The 22415-nt window shown below is 33.0% G+C and overlaps 2 protein-coding genes across 9 annotated transcripts in view; both read right to left on the reverse strand.

The window, feature by feature from the left end:
• Positions 1–3914: 3914 nt before the first annotated feature.
• LOC110653246 (enoyl-CoA delta isomerase 1, peroxisomal) lies at positions 3915–4774 on the reverse strand. The gene is given in 2 exon segments (XM_021808811.2): positions 3915–4301; positions 4303–4774. Coding segments are annotated over 2 exon segments (738 nt in total). The 5' UTR covers positions 4719–4774; the 3' UTR covers positions 3915–3979.
• A 1429-nt stretch (positions 4775–6203) lies between these two features.
• LOC110650276 (uncharacterized) overlaps positions 6204–22415 on the reverse strand; it is a 29245-nt gene continuing 13033 nt past the window's right edge. For 2 of the 8 annotated variants that reach the window (XM_058151743.1, XM_058151740.1), the window contains 8 exons: positions 11379–11516; positions 11172–11300; positions 10375–10490; positions 9776–9857; positions 9157–9216; positions 8968–9075; positions 7228–7273; positions 6204–6858 (listed from right to left, as the gene is read on the reverse strand). In XM_058151743.1, the coding sequence (XP_058007726.1) occupies positions 6626–6858; positions 7228–7273; positions 8968–9075; positions 9157–9216; positions 9776–9857; positions 10375–10490; positions 11172–11300; positions 11379–11441 (837 nt within the window). In that variant the 5' untranslated portion in view covers positions 11442–11516 and the 3' untranslated portion in view covers positions 6204–6625. Of the gene's footprint in view, positions 6859–7227; positions 7274–8967; positions 9076–9156; positions 9217–9775; positions 9858–10374; positions 10491–11171; positions 11301–11378; positions 11517–16696; positions 16777–16901; positions 17754–17842; positions 17985–18739; positions 19092–22415 lie in introns of those variants that run through there. The other 6 variants (XM_058151737.1, XM_058151744.1, XM_058151738.1 and 3 more) reach the window with 5 other exon arrangements.

Genomic DNA, 22415 nt, shown 5'->3' on the forward strand with positions numbered 1-22415 from the left:
TAAATAAAAAAATTAAAAAAAAATAATATATAAATTTTAATTTTTAGACTTAAATTTTTAAATTAATTTATAAAAAAATAAAAAATTAAAATATATTAAATTAAATTTTTTTAATAAATATAATAATTATATTGAATATTTTACTTTTTTTTTTCAATTAATTAATTCTTAAAATACATACGTAATTTATGGGTTGTATTAGCTGGCAACCGCTACAATTTTTTTAACTTATTATAATCTTTACATTTTAATCCCTGAGGCCCTATTTTAACAATTACAATATATATATTTTTTATATTTAAAATTTATTTATTAATTTTTTTATTATTTAATAATTGTAATATTTATTAAATTATTACTTAATCTCTCTATTTTAACGAAATTAATTAATTATTATATTTTAAAAAAATATATTAATTAATCTCTATAATTTAATTTTATTAACTCTTTATTACATTCAATTAGTTTTGTATATTTCTCTTTTTTTTTTTTGCTCTTATCTCTTTTTTTCATATTTCTTTTTCTCTATATCTAAACTTTTCTTTTTTTCCTCCTTTCTCTTTTATTTTTTTATGTGAATCATTTTTTGCTATGGTTTCATTATATGTAGTATAATTTATCTACTCATTTGAAAAGATTATTCTTGAAAAAATGTGATTTTTTGTTATAAAATTATTGTTTCTTAATCATCCTTTTACTTAGGGGTGGCCATGGTTCAGGTACCGCCAGTTACGATTCTTGAGCTATCGATTTAGATTCAATAAAATTATGAACCTAAATCAAACTACTAGGGGACAGTTTGAAAGACGATTTCTGAAACTACGATTCCGGTTCAAGTCACAGTTTAAAACGGTTTAAATGGCGGTTCGAAAAAGAATAATTCAAGATGGTTTGAAATACGATTTATGAGTGGTTTATGGACGGTTTAAGGATGGCTTAGACAAAAAAAATTAGAAAAAAATTTTATTGATTCAGAATTTAAATTATATTTATAAAAATATTTTAATTTTTCTTATAAATCTTTCAATCAAAATAAAATAAAATAAAAAGAATGAAAATAATTGATCTTTAAGAAAAATTTAATAAGTAAAGACTTAAACTTGATTAAAAAAAACTAAAGATGAAATTATTTTTTTTAAAGAAATTAGCAAAAAGTATATTAACTTAATTTTGTATATGTATCCCTTTAGGATTTAGAGGAATCGAAATTTATAGTTTTATTGCTTGCCTTTTTAAAAAAATTATATGATAATTGATAATTAAAAAATTATAAAAAGAGAAAAAAATTAAAATATAGGGTATTAAGAATTTTATTGAGGATATAAAATAACAACAAAGTAACTGAGATATTATTAAAATTTTCAGTTAATATATAAAATAATAAAGTAGAAAAATTGAGAGAGTATTAGAAATTAAAAGGAGTGTAAAAAATAATTATTTAGAGAATTTGAAAGAAATTGAAAAAGTATTAAGAATTGAAGAGAGTATAGATAATAATTATGTAGAGAATTAATGATATATATAACTAAATTAGGAGTAAGGTGAGATGTTTATTGAATTTTTTTATATTTAAATCATCAGTTTGGTCCGGCTCGAAACCATCAGTTCAATCCAGCTTGGAACCTCCAGTTCACTGTTTCTAAAAATATATGAACATGAACAAACCGCATAAGGATAATTTCGGTCAGGTTCGAAGCCAATTTCGATTTTGATGGAACCGATTCTGATTTGATTCCAATTCAAAACCACACCGTGATCACTCCTACTTCTACCATAATTTTTCAAATCACTAATTTAGTAGTTTGAAATAGTTTAAAATTTGTATATTCCAATTTTATCTTTACATAATTTATAAAATTTTGATTATATTTTATTCTTTTATTTTCAACAACCCTTTTGAAGGGTAGTTTAATAATATTTATATTTATTTTATCATACTATATTATCCAACAAAATAAGAAAATATTATTAAACTATTATGCTTTACATTGTATTTTCAAACAAATTAATAATAAAATAATATCACGTAATATAATATAATATTATACGATATATTAATAAATTATACTGCAATCAATCCAAAATAATTGAGGCGATAACACATGAATATTATTTTTCAATAAAAAAAATAAAAATGATATCTAATAAATTGAATAAAAATATTTAAACAATTTTAAAAATATAAATTGAAATTTAGTCTTCATATAACAAAATTTATGTTTTGTTTAGAAATATTTTTTTTAAATATATTAATCAGCTAATTAATTTTATTAAAATATAATGATTAAATAGTAGCTTGACTGACATTAAAATCCATTAACTAACTAAAAAATTGATAAAGAAATAGAAGAATTTAATGAATCCAGTACAATATATAGATTAAATATTAACTTTTTTTTTCTTTGAAGAATATTACATCAAAGTCCCTCTGGTTTAACAATCATTGAAAATTAGGATGAAGTGTCTTTAGAACATTATAATCCCACCCTTAAGAAAAAAAAAAGAAAGTTTTATTTTGAAATAAATTAAATTTATTATTTATAATATTTTTTGATAATTGAGTTGAGCAAATCCATATGTATTAATTGTGAAAAAAAAAAGAAAGTTTAAAATCAAATTATGCAATATGTTATAATAAGAGATTAATGGGTAACAAACTTTTCGTATGAGGGTAATTTATATATTATTCAATTTAAATAACAAAATATGTTTTATAGTAACTACGCATCAATAGGGCCATATTGGGTTTGATATGAAATTTGGAATATAATGCAAATTATTGGAATAGAAATATTCTTTTGCTCAAAAAAATATATATATATTTTTTAATTTAATAGATATTTAAACTAATATCAACAAAAATACATTTTTATTATATTAATTAGAAAATGTTAAAAATTAATTCAAACTTAAATTTAATATATTTTAATTATAATATTTTCAAAAATTAATTAAACTGCTTTTATCAAATTATTTTTAAACTGTATTTAAAATATTTTTTTTAAATAATTTTTTTTACTTTTTAATCTCAATTATAAAACGAAATTTTATTATTTTTGAGAAAAAAAAATACATGCGATGCTCTCAATTGGTTAAAAAAATTTGAAAAACAAAAGAAAGATATTGAAAAATAATAATTAAAATAAAGAAAAATATTGAAGAGGGAAGATTAATTTTTGAATAATGAAGCCCAATGCTTTCACTAAGCCCATGTCAAACAAAGCAATAAGAGAATTTATATAATAAATAATGTAAACCTCTTCTAAATGGCCCTCGTTTGCAAAAAATAATTTACATGTAAATCACAAAAAATATTTTTTAATTATTTAATTATAATATAATTAATAGTATATATTTATATTATACATATAAAAATATTTTCACTAATTAATAAGATAATTCTCTTTTAAAAAAAATTATTTTCAATTAATTTATTTTTAATCACATAAATATGAAAAAATATAATTTTTTTTACAAATTAAAATGAGCCTTATGAATAAAATAACTAAATAAAAAAAGTACATAGCTTTCTCCTTCTCTAATAGTTTAGCCTAATGATTAGAAAAGTAAAGTTCTTACAATTTTTTATAATTATGTTAATTTTTATTTATAAATATTAATTTTTAAAAAATAATTATAAATTTATTTAGGATAAAAATAACATTTTAATTATAAAATTTGTCTAATTATATTTAAATATTGTTTTGAAACCATGAACTTATACATATAAATTTCACAATTAAAAAATATTTTAATTTTATTTATTAACTAATTTATAGTAAATTTTTAAAATTTTACTTTTATTTATTAAAAATTTAAAACGTAAATAATAATCGATAAATTTTACAGAATAATTGTATTTATTTTTCACCATAAATATAATTAATTTTATATAAATAATTGATAAATATAAATATATAAATATAAGCCTTTATAATAAATCTACCAATCAACGAAGCGCAATATATCGGATTACACTTTAGAGCTTTGATTTAGTGCTATCCCCATTTTGCCCCTCAACAGTTTCGTCAAAGCCAATCTTATCCAACACCTCACCCAAAACCACCAGCCTATTATTTGCATACACGCGTCCATCCCATTTCCGCCTCACCAATTCGTTCCCTAGCCCAACCGCTGCCTCAACTGTCGCCTGCGCGCTCTCGTGCGCCGAATGGACGATTCTCCTCTCCACTGCCATCTCTGCCGTCAATTTCGCAGCCGTCAACACCACCTCCCTCCTCACACTCGCATCCCCAATTTTGCACTTCAACATCGCCATAAACCAAGCAGGAATCACAACCTATATCGAGCTCACTCATGTAAATGAAGCCCCTATCTTTTCTCATCAGCACATAATCATGGCCCAAAGCCAACATAAATCCTGCAGTCGACGAGTGTCCGGTGACGGCGGCGATAGTAGGCATAGGAAGCGAGATGAGATCGGAGATTAGAGACCGGAATTTCAATGACATGAGCTGGAAGCGGGACTGAGTGATAGGTGCAGATGAAGCGGATTGGCCCCAGGCAAGATCGTAGCCATTGCAGAAGAATTTACCATGCGCGGTGGTGATGAGAGCAGAAGAAGGGTAGAGTGGCTGGTCACGAAGGAGGCGAAGAGCGGACTGGATAGAGTCGATGAGTTTAGGGTTTAGTCTGTGCTCGCCTGGGCCGGTCAGCGTGAGGATGTAGAGATTGCCCTGCTTCTCTAATGTGCACATTTCTTCTTCCTCTTATCCCTCCATGGTCTTGCACTTAAATTGACAATTTCTGTTGGTTAAAATGGCAATGGAGACCAAGGCAACGGATAATCAACTACGTCAAAAAATTTAATATTTTAGTCACTATTTTATTTATTTATTTTTCTATATTAAATGGTAACAATAGATGGCAAGAGCTCTCATGCAGTGGTTGCATACAGTCATATTTGGACAATCTCAAGCAAAATGCACGGGTAATTTGCATTTACTGCATAGGTAGTCTTGCCTGAAATGAAACAATACAATTAGTTGTCATGATTTTAACAACAGTTAATTTTTGTCATTAAATTATTTTTATATCTTATATCTATATTAAAAAAAAATTAAAATTTGAGTGAAAAATGAGAGTTTTATTTATGGTGTGCTGCGCATTGAAATATATTAATGAATCGAATGTATTTTATAAGTTGGTCCTTTATGATTTGACATTGATCGTAAAAAAAAATATGTAAATGGCTTATATGAGAAGAATAATAACTCTTCTAAAATTACTATAATTTTAATAGACATTTATTTCTATCAGTGAACTATTTATGTTTCTCATGTAACTAGTAGAAAACAACCCAAGAGATGGCAGTAACAGTAGAAGATCTCCGTTTTCAGCAATTCTGTGGTCACACATTGAAGCTCTTAACTAGAGAAAAGCAAAATCAACAAAAAGACTATCAATCTTCACCATGCTTCAAAACATGGACTAAACTTAAGGTAGCAAAAAATTGATTCTAGAAATTTAATTTATATGATTTTCCTTTCACAATTAACATTAATGTCCATGACATCATTCAATATAAGTTTATAGTGTCTTTTGTTCTTCTATTCCATTGTTGTCTTTTCTGTCAGGTCCCATTAGTCATTCCATACTTGCAGAAATAATGGACATAACTTCATTTTCATATTTAAATAATATGATAGTTAAATTTTAAAATAATAATAAATTTTAAATATCGTCATATAAATGTTCCCTCTAATCTACCACACATTATAATGAATATATAATAAAAAAATTAAATGAACTAAAATAATATTTGATATAAATGAATTTTATAAAATTTTATAGAATTTACTTATAAATATAAAATTTTAATATTAATCAATTCTAAGAAATTTATTATAATTAAATCAAATTCTATCAAAATTAATAGAATTTGTAAATGAATTCTAAAATTAAAATCATATATATATTATTGTCAAAAAAGTTTATGTTTTATATAGTATCAACTCAACTCAACTCAACTAAGCCTTTATCCCAAAAATTTGGGATCGGCTATATGGATTCGCTTTTTTCACTCTGAACGATTTTGGGTTAAATCCTCAGAAATGTGTAATGCTTCTAAGTCATGCTGTACTACTCTCCTCCACTGTTTTATATAGTATCATATTAACAAAAATTGAGCATAAAATTTTAAAGCATGAAAAATATATATAGATTAAATAGTTTGTAGAAAGTTTACTGAAAGAAAATCCATTAGAATGTGTGAACAAAATTATCAATTTGGTACCCAACAAAAACAAAGAGAATTCTTGTACTTTGTACACTGCTCTTGGTCTATAGCAGAGGGGCTTTTTATACTGCCAACTATCCAACTAGGAAAACTATGCAACTAAAATGGAAGATACAACTAGAAAGTGCGAAAGTCTTGTATATTGTATCTTCCTTTTGTTTGATTAATTGGGCTGCAATTAGGGTTCAAACTTGTAATCTTTTAGCCATTACCACTGAGAGTTTTGTATCTTCCTCTTTGTGGTAGCAGTCCCAAAGTAATCTCCCCAATCGGATTGTAGCGTAGAGTGGAATTTTTGCTGAAATTTGTATCTTAGTTGAGTACTTGCTTTTGAGCTCTGACAAATTACATGATAAGTATAGTAATTTAGGTTTGAGAGAGATCCTTAGAGCTGCTCTCAGCAAGTAGATGTTTCTCTTCTTCCTCGAGTCTTTGCAACCATTTTAATCCAAGATCACACCCCGCTCTTGCTGCAACCTGGAACTGTTCTTTTGCCATCTCTACTGGATTTATCACATAGCTTTCAGCATTTTTAACTTTTTTGGCAGAGGAACCCCGCTTCAAATTGAATTTCATTACTGATTCTGGGACTTGAGCACCTGAGAATTACACAGTTTTAGGAAAGCCCAAATCAAAATTAAGCACTTGTATAATCTGTTTTTGTTTATGTAAACAATCTAGATAGATGATTCTACAATTTGTAGATGAAGCAATGCTGCATTTTAAACCTAAAATCTTGATAAGCCCAGCCTAGATGAAGTTCAAAAATGGTATTGAGATACAAAATTTCATCTCCTCAGTCTAAATAGTCTCAATCTACAACTTTAGCACATAGTGTATTGAGCAAGACATAAATTTCATGAAAATCCAATATGTGATTGATTGCATATCAAAAAGGGGGAAAAGAAAACATTACTAAAGTTCTTCGAATTCTAACAGAACAGTAAAAAAATATGTAACCAGCTAACCTCTAAGAAGGAGAGATCCATACGCTACAGCTGCACCAGCATGGCCCTGCACAAAAATAAGGAGCTATCTGTATGAGTTGATGCACTAACAATGAGGTCTGAAAATATGCCAGAAATTCAGCATTTTCATTTTCCTTCTCAGACAGTGAAAGAAACCCTTTTTTCTTCCCCTTTCTTTTTTTAATCAAAGGCACTCTAAAAATATATCTGTTGCCATCATATACATCAAGCATAGTAGCATACTGCAGCATAAAAACACTGAAAAGCCAAAAGCCCAGTTATGTGGCCATGGGTTGCCTATTCCTAGACACTATTAAAGGCAGTCAACTTATGTCAAATTTAAGGCTTCAGTAGCTTTCTGAGGTCACAATTTTTTTCTTTTCCTCCTGAGAGAATGAACACAATGAAAATACCAGATTACTGTTGGATTGATTAAGGAAAAGCAGAAATAGAAGAAGAACAGAGGATAGTAGAATGAGGCAGAAATGAAATTAGAGAAGAAAAACTGAGAAATAGAGAATATTCTGGAACGTCTCTTGCAGCATTGACTCAACTCATTGCTTGCTGAGTTCATTAACTTCTTCAATGCAAGCTTGTACCAATTTAATTGGATATTCCATTACGGTCTGTTCAACTTCATCACCGATCAGATTCTTCAATTTATGAGAAGTCTTGGTCATCGACACAGAAAATTCCCAAAGGAGCGATCTGCTCTGATATCAAACTGTTGGGACTGATTAAGGAAAAGCAGAAATAGAAGAAGAACAGAGGATAATAGAATAGGGCAGAATGAAACTAGAGAAGAAATAGGGAGAAATAGAGAAGAATAGGAGAATAGAGAGAAACAGGTATAATATTCTTCATTGATTCTCTCTCTCAGATTTGAATACATTTTTTTATATGGTCTCATAGCTGGCATAACTAATTCCCTAACCTCTTATTCCTTTTTCTTTGATATGTGAACAACCCCCCCCCCCCCCCCCCCCCAACAACCAAAATAATAATAATAATAATTATTATTATTATTATTATAAAAAAAAAAAACTGGCAACACACACAAACACACAGAGAGGATACAAGGCAATAAGCCTTGCAAATGCATGAAACCTCTAATCAGGGAAGATAGAGATTTATCATTTTTCACAAGCATAATGTTGCTGCAATGTGCAGTGGTCTCCCATGACACTTTGGTACTTTTTTGAGACTTATGAATGATCTACTATTTCACATAGATATTTTCTAAAATGTTTTATCATCCTTAAACAATACTTTACTTGGAAACCATCAGAACTTACTCAGATGACATCCTAAGAAAGAAACAATACTGAATAATTCCTTCTTTTCAATTTCAATGTGTCCAAAGCTCTTTCACCACTGACTAATCCCCAGGCACACAAGAGTCCCCCAAAAGTTAATGATAGATTTCTTAAGTGGTTTTACAAGGCTGCATCAACATTGCAATCCCAACATCATGTACACTAAAGCTGTGTTGTTTATGAGCAGGTGCACACTACAACTTTCTGAAATCAACTTGACAACTGAACAGCATTCAAAGGAAGTTACCATTTGATAAAGCATCCATTATAGTCTAACTACTTTGACTTCGAAAAAATGAGAATCTTAGTCATCAAGTTTAGAATTATTACTAATGGTACGAGTACCGTCCCCTGATTGGCCCCCATATATCAATTGATAACCAAAAGCTTCAATTTTTTTAGTATAAAGAACACCTTCCATTACCTTCTCTGCTGCCCTGTGAAAACACCATAAAGCTGAGGCAACATCTTTTTTCACACAGTCCCCTGTCAAATATACAGCACCGAGAAGGTAAAGAGCACCTGGATGCAACTGCAACATGGCAAAGCTCAAATAAGGCTATGAGACATCAAGCAAGCATCATTCCCTAAGTAATGCTATAGGGAAACACACCTGGTCAACAGCCTTCTCCAAATAATAGAAAGCTTGCTGATCTGATTGAACATAATCATTCTATCCAAAGAACAAGACAAAAAAGATCACCAAGTAACGTCAGACATTCAGAACCAATAGAACTACCAATAATTGGCCATTTAAAAATATCTATCTCACGTCTATACTGATTATAAACATCTTAGCCATCCAGCTTTGCAATCCATCAGCGCGAATTTAAATTAAGTACAATAAGTTTCAACAAAAGAAAGTTATCACAGAGTAGGCAAATACATTTATTTTATAGAACAAGATTAAATCCCTAAAAATTGCCCTGTCGCAACTGCTTGAGGTTGGTGCCAATTTGGCAGAACAAGCAATTAAATTGGCAGCTACACTATTATTTGGAGTTAGTATGATAATCCCATACACTACCTAACATTGAGCAAGGATGGAATATTCATACATTGTTTATCTGAAGTAATAAAGTTAAATCTTGCATTTTTTCCTGATTCTATCATTCTTTAAGGCTTCTAACACCGTAGATGCACATATAAGAGGCCAAAACAGAAATCTGATAGATATTTTTTGCTCACAGTTTTCACATAAAAACCACTCAACACATGCTAAGTTGCCCAACCTCAACTCTTAGACGGCAACCCAATTCATATTGTGCATCAGGATCACCCATGTCTGCAGCTTCCACTAACAAAGCAGCTCCTCTAAGTCATGACAAAGAAAGAGAAAACAACATCATTTTTGTGCACAATATAACATGTATCAGAAACATAGCCAGGAAATCAAAAAGGGAAATACATGAACCAAATACATGAGTTCAACTGTTGTGAATGTTGAGAAAAATGAGTTTAAATTGACACTTTATTATTCAAAATTGACTATCAAAAAGATTGCAGAAATAAGTAACTAGTACTTTTTATGGACTTTTTGACAACAGAAGGCACAGAAAAAATCAAAAAGTACCCATAATTCTCAACTGATTTCCATATCTCAGCTTTAAAATGTTAATTGAAAGCAATCTGAAACTCAAAACTAACCCAAATTCCCAAAATCTTATTGGGAGAGGGAAAACAACTAAAAATGTAATTGATTGTCTAGCTAGCTCACAGGCTATTTTAACAAATTAGTGTACTCAGTACTCACAAATCACAATTTCTACACCTCATACTATAATCACATCCACATGCATGCGCCAAAGGGAGAAGTAGGAAGTAAGCTTACATAGCTTTACATGCCCCAGGAACATGATACTTCAAATGCAATTTTGACAACCAATACCTAGCATGGGTATTTGAGTTGTCAGCCTCCAAAGCCAATTCAAAGTTATCTTTTGCAGTCTGACATCAAAAACACATGAGGAAAAATAAAAATGAAGTTGTCAAGAGCAAAGATACATTCTTCTCTACTTTGAATATCTGAATGCATTCAAATAAAAAAGGGAATATGTACTAGTTTAAACTGAAGCATAAAAATTTCATATGAAATAACATCCTCTAAAAAATTTAAGTAGTCAAGTAAAGCCAGTAAAAATCAAACTGAATCTAGTTTTAAATAATGCTAACACAGATAATCATAAACTAGTTCTCAACACCTCAATCAAGTAGAAACATAATTGAATCTCTCTGATTCAAACATTTACTAGCAACTCGATTACATTATCAAAGCCCTTAATTCAAATGCAAATGGTCAACTAATTGCTAGCATCTCAATCAACTGTGTTATCGAAGTTCCATAATCATTGGATATGCAAATTTTCACCCTTTCAAAATTGATCAATCCATCAAAGATTCTCTACATTCCGTTCAAAATGATATGATTCAGTCATGCACACCCAGAATCATAATTAACAAAATTCCACTCAAGTTCTGGCCATATTCCATGAATATCCAGGACTCCAAGTAGATAACCCAAAAGGGTTCTCCTGTCATATCTCAACTCATTTCACAACCTAATAAAATAAAATAAATACTTTCGACTAAACCTCTTAATTCTAATTAGCATTAAGCTCCACTGAGTACCCTGAGGAGCGGGATGAGGCGGCGATCATTGAGTTCGCAGTAATCAATGACTCTGTCTACTTCTTTCAAAGCGCTCCACCCCTTCGCTATGAACTCCATCGCCTTCTTATTTCTACTATGCATCTCTCTCTGCCAAAAAAAAAAAGCACCCAAAAAATGAAAATTAAGAATTCAAAGAGGGTAGTTTGAGAAAGTGCCACAACTTACATGAGGATTATAGAAGTGAAGACCAGTCAGAAGAGATAGATTCTTCATGTATTGTCTCAGCATCTTTGTGCAGTTGCAAGTAGCAGAGAAGGTTCCTGACTTCGTTCTTTGGGTTTCTTAAATTTTCTCAAGCATGTCCTTTATATCCATTAAAAAAGTTAGTATAACAATTTTCTCAAGCATTTCCTTTTTAATCAATTAAATGTAAACTATGCATAGAATTATTAAACCAGACTTTCTGCACACCCTATTTGTCTAGCTATTTGTCTTTCTTGCTGTAATTCATTGTTCAGAAAGTTGTGGCACTTGACAATGTTGTGCCAAAGTTGCAATTCATTGCTCAATACACTATGTGCCAAAGTTGTAGATTGAGACTATTTAGACTGAGGAGATGAAATTTTGTATCTCAATACCATTTTTGAACTCCGCCTAAGTAGTTTGCGCTTAGCCGGTCCCAAGCCCGGATAAAGGAGGAGGGTTGCGGTAGGTGACAACCAGCGTAAAAATTTCGTCACACCCTATGATATGGATTCAAATGATATAAACGTTGGGGCGTCCTCTACTAACGACGCGCTACATCGGAGCCCGGGTGTAGTGATAAATATGCAAGGGTGTAGGGCGTTCACCGAAAGCGACGCGCCATGCCGGCGCCCGGGTGTGGTGTTAAGTGAGCAAGGGTTCCCACATCATGGACGGGTGTGGGTAAAGAAGTTAGTCCATAGGACAGATAATAGAACAAATAGTGGAACAGAACACAAGATAGATATAGAAAACAATAGAAGATATCATAGAAGGAGACCAATTAGGAAGGAGCAGAATATGAGGAGGATCAGGGTTGGTACTTGGAATGTTGGATCACTTACAGGAAAATTGATGGAGCTTGTGGATACCTTGGAAAGGAGAAGGGTGAATATTGCTTGCATTCAGGAGACTAAATGGGTAGGAGAGAAAAGTAAGGAAGTGGGTAATTCAGGGTACAAACTGTGGTTTACCGGAAAGGAGAGAAATAAGAACGGAGTGGGTATAATCATAGACAGAACATTGAAAGACGCAGTAGTAGCTGTGAAAAGAGTAGGAGATAGAATTATACTAGTAAAGCTAGTACTAGAAGGAGAAACAATAAATATAGTTAGTGCTTATGCCCCACAAATAGGACTAGACAGTGAGAGTAAACAAAGGTTTTGGGAAGATATGGATGATTTAATGCAAATCATACCGAATGAAGAGAATGTTTTCATTGGTGGAGATTTGAATGGACATATAGGAAGTGATAGGCAAGGTTATGAGAATGTTCATGGAGGTTTTGGTTTTGGCAGTCGAAATGAGGAGGGAAAAAGCATCCTGGATTTTGCTATGGCATACGACCTAATACTAGCAAATACCTACTTTATAAAAAGAGAGTCACATTTAGTGACTTTCAAAAGTGGGCAACATAGAAGCCAAATCGACTTCCTCTTAACCAGAAAGACAAATAGAGCTCTATGCAAGGATTGCAAGGTCATTCCAGGAGAGGCTTTAACAAGTCAACATAGGTTGGTGGTCTTGGATGTCAAGTTTAGGAACAATTCAAGTAAGGTTAGAAGAAATAGTGTAGCTCGAACAAAGTGGTGGGAGTTCAAAGGAGTAAAGCAAGTGAAGTTCAAAAATGAGCTTCTCGAGTCCGAAGTATGGAAGCTAGATATGGAGGCCAATGATATGTGGATACAGATGGCATCAAAGATTAGAGAAGTAGCTAGAAAAGTACTTGGAGAGTCTAAAGGACATGGACCACCCTCAAAAGAGAGATGGTGGTGAAATGAGGAAGTACAAAAGGCAGTGAAGAGAAAAAGGGAATGGTATAAGAAATTACCTAAATGTGATAATAATGAGGCATATGAACAGTATAAGATAGCAAAGAAAGAAGCAAAAAAGGCAGTTAGTCAAGCAAGAGCACATGCCTTTGAAAAGTTATATAAGAAACTTGGAACTAAAGAAGGGGAGAAAGATATTTATAGATTAGCAAGGAGTAGAGAAAGGAAATGTCAAGATCTCAATCAAGTTAGGTGCATTAAGGATAAAGAAGGAAAAGTGTTGGTAAAAGATGAGGACATTAAAGAAAGATGGAGAAATTATTTTAATGATCTCTTTAATAATAGTCAAAATGGTAATAGCGTGAATATAGATTATAGAACAATAGAAAAGAATGTAAATTATACCGTATGATTCGATCTTTAGAAGTAAAGGAAGCACTTAAGAGAATGAAAGTGGGTAAAGCCTGTGGACCCGATGAAATACCAATTGAAGTGTGGAAGTATTTGGGAGATATGGGAGTGGCATGGTTAACTAAATTATTTAATAAGATTCTAAACTCAAAGAAAATGCCTGATGAATGGAGGAAGAGTATTTTAGTACCTATTTTTAAAAATAAGAGAGACATACAGAGTTGCTCAAACTATAGGGGAATTAAACTCATGAGCCATACTATGAAGTTGTGGGAGAGAGTTGTGGAGCATCGACTACGTCATGATACTTCTATCTCTCTCAATCAATTTGGTTTCATGCCCGGTCATTCAACTATGGAAGCGATCTTTCTCAATAGAAGCTTGATGGAGAAATATAGAGATGTGAAGAAAGATCTACACATGGTTTTTATTGATTTGGAGAAGGCTTATGATAGTGTTCCAAGAGAGGTCTTATGGAATGTGTTAGAACAAAAGAGGGTATCTATTAGGTACATACAAGTATTGAAAGATATGTATGAAGGAGCAACTACTATTGTGCGCATGGAGGGGACACAAGTGATTTTCCGATCTCAATTGGATTACACCAAGGATCACCATAAGCCCTTACCTTTTACATTAGTTTTAGATGAACCGATAAACATATACAAGAGAGTATTCCTTGGTGCATGATGTTTATGATGATATTGTTCGATAGATGAGACACGAAGGAGTCAATAGGAAGCTAGAACTTTGGAGAAGTACTCTAGAGTCAAAGGGTTTTAAGTTAAGTAGAACGAAGCAGAATACATGCATTGCAAGTTCGGTGAAGGCCAAACCGGTGATAGGGAAGGAGTTAGTTTGAATGGAGTTGTACTGTCCCAAAGTAATCACTTTAAATATCTAGGCTCAATCCTTCAAGTAGATGGGGGATGTGAGGAGGATGTTAGTCATAGGATTAAAGCCGGATGGTTGAAGTGGAGACGTGCCACGGGAGTTTTATGCGATCGTAAGATTCCCAATAAATTAAAAGGAAAATTTTACCGCATGACCATACGACCGGCTATGTTATATGGTAGTGAGTGTTGGGCACTGAAAGAGTCGTATGCATCTAAGATAAGAGTTGCAGAGATGAGAATGTTAAGGTGGATGAGTGGTCATACTAGACTAGATAAAGTCCGTAATGAGAGTATTAGAGAAAAGGTAGGAGTGGTACCAATTGAAGATAAGTTGAGAGAAGGGAGATTGAGGTGGTTTGGTCATGTGAAGCGTAGACATACGGAGGCTCCAGTTAGACAAGTAGAGCACATTAGGTTAGAGGATAGAAAGAAAAAAAGGGGTAGACCTAAATTAACTTGGAGGAGAGTAGTACAACATGACTTAGAAGCATTAAACATTTCTGAGGATTTAACCCAAAATCGTTCAGAGTAGAAAAAGCGAATCCATATAACCGACCCCAAATTTTTGGGATAAAGGCTTAGTTGAGTTGAGTTAATACCATTTTTGAACTTCATCTAGGCTGGGCTTATCAAGATTTTAGGTTTAAAATGCAGCATTGCTTCATCTAAAAATTGTAGAATCATCTATCTAGATTGTTTACATAAACAAAAACAGATTATACAATTGCTTAATTTTGATTTGGGCTTTCCTAAAACTGTGTAATTCTCAGGTGCTCAAGTCCCAGAATCAGTAATGAAATTCAATTTGAAGCGGGGTTCCTCTGCCAAAAAAGTTAAAAATGCTGAAAGCTATGTGATAAATCCAGTAGAGATGGCAAAAGAACAGTTCCAGGTTGCAGCAAGAGCAGGGTGTGATCTTGGATTAAAATGGTTGCAAAGACTCGAGGACGAAGAGAAACATCTACTTGCTGAGAGCAGCTCTAAGGATCTCTCTCAAACCTAAATTACTACGCTTATCATGTAATTTGTCAGAGCTCAAAAGCAAGTACTCAACTAAGATACAAATTTCAGCAAAAATTCCACTCTACGCTACAATCTGATTGGGGAGATTACTTTGGGACTGCTACCACAAAGAGGAAGATACAATACTCTCAGTGGTAATGGCTAAAAGATTACAAGTTTGAACCCTAATTGCAGCCCAATTAATCAAACAAAAGGAAGATACAATATACAAGACTTTCGCACTTTCTAGTTGTATCTTCCATTTTAGTTGCATAGTTTTCCTAGTTGGATAGTTGGCAGTATAAAAACCCCCTCTGCTATAGACCAAGAGCAGTGTACAATGTACAAGAATTCTCTTTGTTCCTGTTGGGTACCAAATTGATAATTTTGTTCACACATTCTAATGGATTTTCTTTCAGTAAACGTTCTACAAACTATTTCATCTATATATATTTTTCATGCTTTAAAATTTTATGCTCAATTTTTGTTAATATGATACTATATAAAACAGAAACCTTCACGTTAAATGTGCCAAAGCCCTATCATACAAATGAAGTTTACTAGAATGTAGACCGACTGGTGTTCAAGATAACCACAATTATGATTGTGTTGAAGATATCATGTAGAGATTTACAGTCGTTCGTCTTAAGGCTGTTTTTGAGCTTGGATGTTCTTCTAATGCTCTTTTTCTGTAGTTTTTTTTTTTCTTTTTAGTAGAATATGAAGAACAAGTAAAACCAGGAAGGTTCATCAGAATACGTTCAAGCCAACCAAGGTTAGAATTTCACTTCTCCTTTCCCTAACCCACCAAGCAAAAAAGAAAGAAAAATAAAATCGTTCACTCTGAACAGCTCCACCATGTATGACCCTGACTAAAAATGTTCGATACCATGTGCATACGGGATAAAGCAGCACATAATTACAAAAATGTTCAAATGTAAGCAACTCTCTTTCTTTCCTACATGATGTTTATGATTCCCAAATCTCTTATTTAATCTGATGCCTACAAAGGCACTAGAATACCATGTCACTCATTCACATGACTTGAATCACCTAATAAGAAAAGCAAAAACTTAAGAAAAGAAAATAGCTTCTAAGAAAAAGAATAAACCATACATAAATAAATTAAGTTAAATTAAAATTTTGCAGATTTAGATAGCACATGGCATAGTAAGTCCAGAATGACCATTTCCATATTAAAATGGAATATTATATTTACCTGCGCTCCCTTTCAGCAGTTGTATGTTCTAAAATTACAGAATAAGCCAGGTCAATTGTTGCAGGTGATGCAAGATAATCCTGTCATTTGTGATTAAAGTTATACAGAATTAAATCCCACGTACATTGATATAGTAAGATAGCATATTTATCCATTGATTAGTATGATTTACACCCAAAGCCAAAAGTGAAAAAACTCAATTTACCACTCGAGCTATAGGCCAAGAGCCAAGCACATATCACTCATGAAGAAGTACACATAAGACTAGATTGGATTAGATGGGTAGTGAGCTTTGCTTTGCCGACAACCTTGGGTTCTCATTGCACCAAGATACAAATGCTAATTCAAGATCTCTAAAAAAGATCATAGGAAAGGAATGTTACATCTAAGGCTCTGTTGGGCGGTAGAGACAATAATTTAAAAGAAGATTATGTTATACTGCAGATGACAATGAAAATGAAGGCTCAATTGGCTGTGATGACTTATCAATCAAAACTACAAAACCAATCAATTAAGGCACCAGCTGTCTATTACTGCAAGAGGCAAAATTTATCCGATGTAAACTTTCTCAAAGAGGAATAAAGGCCATTTAAAGGTTGAAAACACATATGGCAAAAAATAAAACAAAAGCACCATTTATGAATACAGAATGAAAAAGCCAAATAACACAAAAATACTTGTACTAGAAAGCCGAATCAACTACTCGCTCCATGTAAATCTAAAATTGATAATTGATTTCCAGAAACTTTCACTATCCAAAAAAAAATTCAATTTCACTAAAATGATAACAAAATGTCCACAAAAGAATCTTTTTTATATCATTAATAGTCCCTTTGCTGCGAAGAAAATTCAGAAATAAGCTAAATTTATCAAATTCTTCTTCTATTTTTAAGAGCTCGAGTTAACAAGGCAGCAAATACTCAATTTCTTTAATCCCCCTTTCAGTTTATCAACATTCTAATACCAAAATCCCAAACATACAACTTAACACCCAATTAAATCGTCAATTTATCTCAACCAGAAATCCACAACTCCAAGATCCAATTAGAATCAACAGAAGTGCATATGTGTGTATATATATATATATATATATATATATATATATATATATATATAAAGAAAAGTGGAGGCCACGCAATTACTCACACAAAGAGTTCTAGAAGCGACGAAGGGGTTCAGGACGCTTCTTGAGAGAAGAGGATCTCAACCTAGAACTCTAGAAGCACTACCAACGGCGGAAAGGTGGTGCAGCTGTAGCCGGGAACTGCCAGAACTGTTCCGAGACTGACTGAAGGTAGTAGACATGGAAAGCAGTGAAGGAATCCGTGTAAGCAGAGCAGCAGATGTTAGTTTTAGGGCTGAAGAAGGAGCTCGAAGAAGTCAGTATCTGGACGAAACTCCACATTTGAAAAGAGAACCTAAATTGAAAGTGGTTTTCTTCTGCGCTGTGTGAAACAGGAACTGACAAAGCGAGACAGAGAGAGAGAGAGAGAGAGAGAGTGTGTGCGCGTGGAAAGCGATGTTTACATTTGACGAAACTTAATTAGGCCCTTGGAGAAGTTAAATTTATAAATTTGGATTAAAAAACAAGAAAATTAAATCAATAAATTGAAACTCAAAATTAGGAAATTAAATTTTTTATTTTTTAGTTAAATAAAAAAAATTAATATATAAATTTTAATTTTTAGACTTAAATTTTTGAATTAATTTATAAAAAATTAAAATATATTAAATTAAATTTTCTTAATAAATATGATAATTAAATTGAATATTTTACTTCCTTTTTCTATCTCAAACGGTGAAATTGGAAAATAAAACTGAGAACAACATGGGTAGCTCATAATCTACTCATTTTTTCTTGAACTGCGAGGCGTAACAACAGCTCAATTAGGTATACATAAATTTTGGGAAAAATTTGGAGAGAAATAAAATTAATAAAGATTACCCGGAAACTGCTTCGAATTTGACAATAGAATAGTATGTAAAATGGATTCAATAACTCGCATAAAGAAAGATTCAATATTAAGGGGTGGAGATGGGTACCTGAGATTAGTGCACAGAATGATAAATCCTCTGTTACATTCAACCCTGACATCAAGGTCTTACACAGGAAGAGAAATTGCAGCGAGGAGAGGCAGGTTCAAACTCGCCAAGCGTAATAAAAATGGGATGGAGAGCCGTCACATGCCAAAAGATTCCTCGGGGCTAAAGCAGCGCTTAGGAGAGGAAGTGAAAAGCGGGTGGGACACAGATTCTAGGGATCTCAGTGAAATTGTGGGAAGATAGAGATTTTAAAGCAGAAAGAGACGTTTCGAAGTGAGGAAAATCCAAAAATCCTACATATAAACGTAGTTACGGCGTATTTTGGTCGAGGTGCAACTGCAAATAGCCACTTTTTAAAATATATATATATATAAAAGGAAATGCATTAAGCCAGAAATTCAAGAGGCCCCACTCGTGAACACTGGACTTCACATTTTAATCCCTGAGGCCCTATTTTCAAAATTACAATATATATATATATATATATATATATATATATATTTATTTATTTTATATTTAACCTGTTAAATAAGTTAATTTATTTATTAATTTTTTATTATTTAATAATTTTAATATTTATTAAATTATTACTTAATCTCTTTATTTTAATGAAATTAATTAATTAATTATTATATTTTAATTACTATATTTTAAAAAAATATATTAATAATTTCTATAATTTAATTTTATTAACTCTTTATTTCCCTTTATTATTTTTTGCTCTTATCTCTTTTTTCTATATTTCTTTTTCTTTGTATTTACACCATTTTTTTCCTCTTTTCTCTTTTATTTTTTATCGTTTGATAAAAAATTGTAACACCCCAAAATTTTAAATTTTATGAGCATTTTGGTATTTTAATTTTATTTAAATTTTAGAAATTTTTTTGAGATTTTTCGGATTTTAAAAATCGGATTCGATTTTCCGAAAATATAAACTTTGATGATTTTTAAAAATTAATTTAAAGACCACGTGGCAAAACTAAAAATATATTTGGAGTCTACGTATTTTTCTGAGTTTTCTGAAATTTTTTCGGAATTTTTAGACCTCGTTTTCGGTCCCGAGGCAGAGTAAAAATTCAAAATTTTGTATTCTGAATCGAACCGGCCGAATCGAACCGGGCCGGATCGGACCGGTCGAATCGGACCGGTCTTCTTCTCTTTTTCTCCTCCCTCCCGCGCGCGTCGACCTTCTCCTCTTCTCTCTCTCTTTTCTCTCTCCTCCCTCCCCTTGTCGCGCCTCCACCTCCCCTGCGTCCCCACCTCGCCGGCGCCCCACCTCGGCCCTTCCCCACACGGCCACCACCAAACGCTGAAAGCGGCCTTGAACGAGCAGCAAGGCGATCGTTGGACTTCCCAGCCAAAATCCGGCCGATCCGGCCACCAATTGGATCGGGTCTTGTGTCTAAAATCATCTACTCGGGGAGAGCTTTCCATAGACACCAAGAACGCCGAAATCCATTGAGCGATTTGTCCGATTTTTGCTCGGGAAGATTTTAGCCCATTTCGACTTTTGGGCTAGATTTCTCGAAAATCGTGAATCCCACGAGAAAACCGAGGGTACCAGCACGCTCCACTCGTCGAGAGCTTCGCGGCGACATAAATTTCAAATTTTTCCAACACCATTTTTCGGTGGGTCCCACGGAACTTCGCAGTGTTTTTCAGAGCATTTAATGAGCTTAGAAAATTATGAAAAATTTATGTACTAACCCCCGTGTTATGGGCTTCGTGTAGGTATCCTCGATTCGCGAAATTGACGATTGACCGGTGCGAAATTACGCCGCATGCACTGCATCAAAAAAGTCTCCGAATTGGACCGAGGTTTTGGCTAGCCCCCCATTGTCAGACGTCCAGAGCGCGTTCCCGAAGTCGGAATTGGCAAAGGTAAACCCGAACCTTACTTTTTCGTAATTTTCTAGTGCTTAAATAGGATTAAAAATCCATAAAATATTCGTGATAGCTTAGAAAATTATGATTCTTTTTTCAATAGCCTAGTAATATTGCTAAGGACCGCGGGGCAAAGTTTTAGAATTTTTGGGCAGTTTTTGCAAAAATGGTCAATTATAGGGACTAAATTGAAATTTTACATGTTGTGATGGATGACTGATTTGATGGGCCCAGGAGGGGCTGTGTGATATGATTGAACTATGGATATATGGATTGTGAGTATAGAAGTGTGTTTTGAACCCTTTTGCAGGTTGGGTAGGTCCTAGGTATAGGGGAGACTCACGGGATTTTAGCACGACTTAGACGTATTGGTCTTTTTCTTTGTTTTTATTGAGTCTTTTTTATTAAATGATTGTAATAAAATTGTCAGTGAGCCGATGACCTTCTTCCTCCACCCACCGCCACGGTGATTGTCCAAGTCCGTGAGTAAAATATTAATTTTAATTGTAATTTCGATATTATTATATGTTCAAGATGCCCATGCATCACTTATATGCATATATTTATGTAGTTAAACTCTAGGCACGATTTATGATGCATTGATAATCATAAAGTGCTATGATGTTGTTGTGGTAATTTGGAGCGGCAGCGTGCGTTGGCGCGCGTGTGATGTGGTGTGGACTATGGATAGGGCGGGTAGTCACGCTGAGTTCTTCGCTAGGACCCGATCCTTCGAGGGGTAGTCACGCTTGAGTTCTTCACGGGACCCTCGATTTGGTTTATTAAGAAAGTCCACTTGAGTTCTTCACGGCACCAGTTGGATTTAAGAGAGTCAGATAGGGATCGGCCCCATATGTTATGATTGATGCTATAGGGTGCGTGAGTGCTCCAAATTACCTTTTTGATATTATGATGTGAAAATGATGTTGATGTTGCATTTCACTCTACAGGGTGCATTAGTTTTAGATAGTTATAGAGATTATGGTTAAAATTGATATTTTACTCTGAGTCGAACGCTCACTCTGTTCAATATTTTTCAAAGCAGGAGGATTTTATTTTGGTTAACTCGCTTTTCTCCTTCGCAGTTGTTTATCAATATTTGTGTAATTTTATTTACTCCTAGAATTTCCGCATGTGTTAGAAGTATTTATTTGATTATGGTGCGTAATATTATTATCATGTTGGACACAGAACGTATAATGACATGCATGTTTGATGGATTGGATGAGGAGCCGAGCTCCCATTTATTTTATGAGGATATGAGTATGTGGAGGGTGAGTGAGCTCCCAATTGAGTATTTATTATGTTTACAGTGTCGTGAGTCGAAAACTCCCGTTGGAAAGTCCATTTATGGACTGACTGTCCGTTTGTTTTCTTGATATTGGGCCCAAATGGGCCTTAGAGTTGGGTTAATGAGCAGTTAGGCTTACTACGGGCCTCGGGGCTTTAGGTGGCCTGTGTCCTAGTCTTGGTCCTACCATAGGTTGGGCCGTGACAAATGTGGTATTAGAGCTTAGGCTCCAGATTCTTAGGGAATGTTGTCTAAAGTGTTGGGAAGAGTCTACTAGGAGTCACATGCGAAAAAATAGGGTCCACATTCGTCTTACATTGTCGTCTTTGCTTCTAGTTTCTGCTTCATATATTGTGTGTAAATATGAGTCTATAGAGCTGTGTAATGTGCAGTTTTGAATTTTGTGGGCTAATCTTCTTGAATTTCGGAAAATGCGTAGAAGGTGAGAGGCGCCATCGCACGAGAACGGATGTGCCCGACGAGGTGTCAAGACAGATGAGG

Source organism: Hevea brasiliensis, chromosome 8 (assembly GCF_030052815.1).
Source record: "Hevea brasiliensis isolate MT/VB/25A 57/8 chromosome 8, ASM3005281v1, whole genome shotgun sequence".
Lineage (NCBI taxonomy): Eukaryota > Viridiplantae > Streptophyta > Magnoliopsida > Malpighiales > Euphorbiaceae > Hevea > Hevea brasiliensis.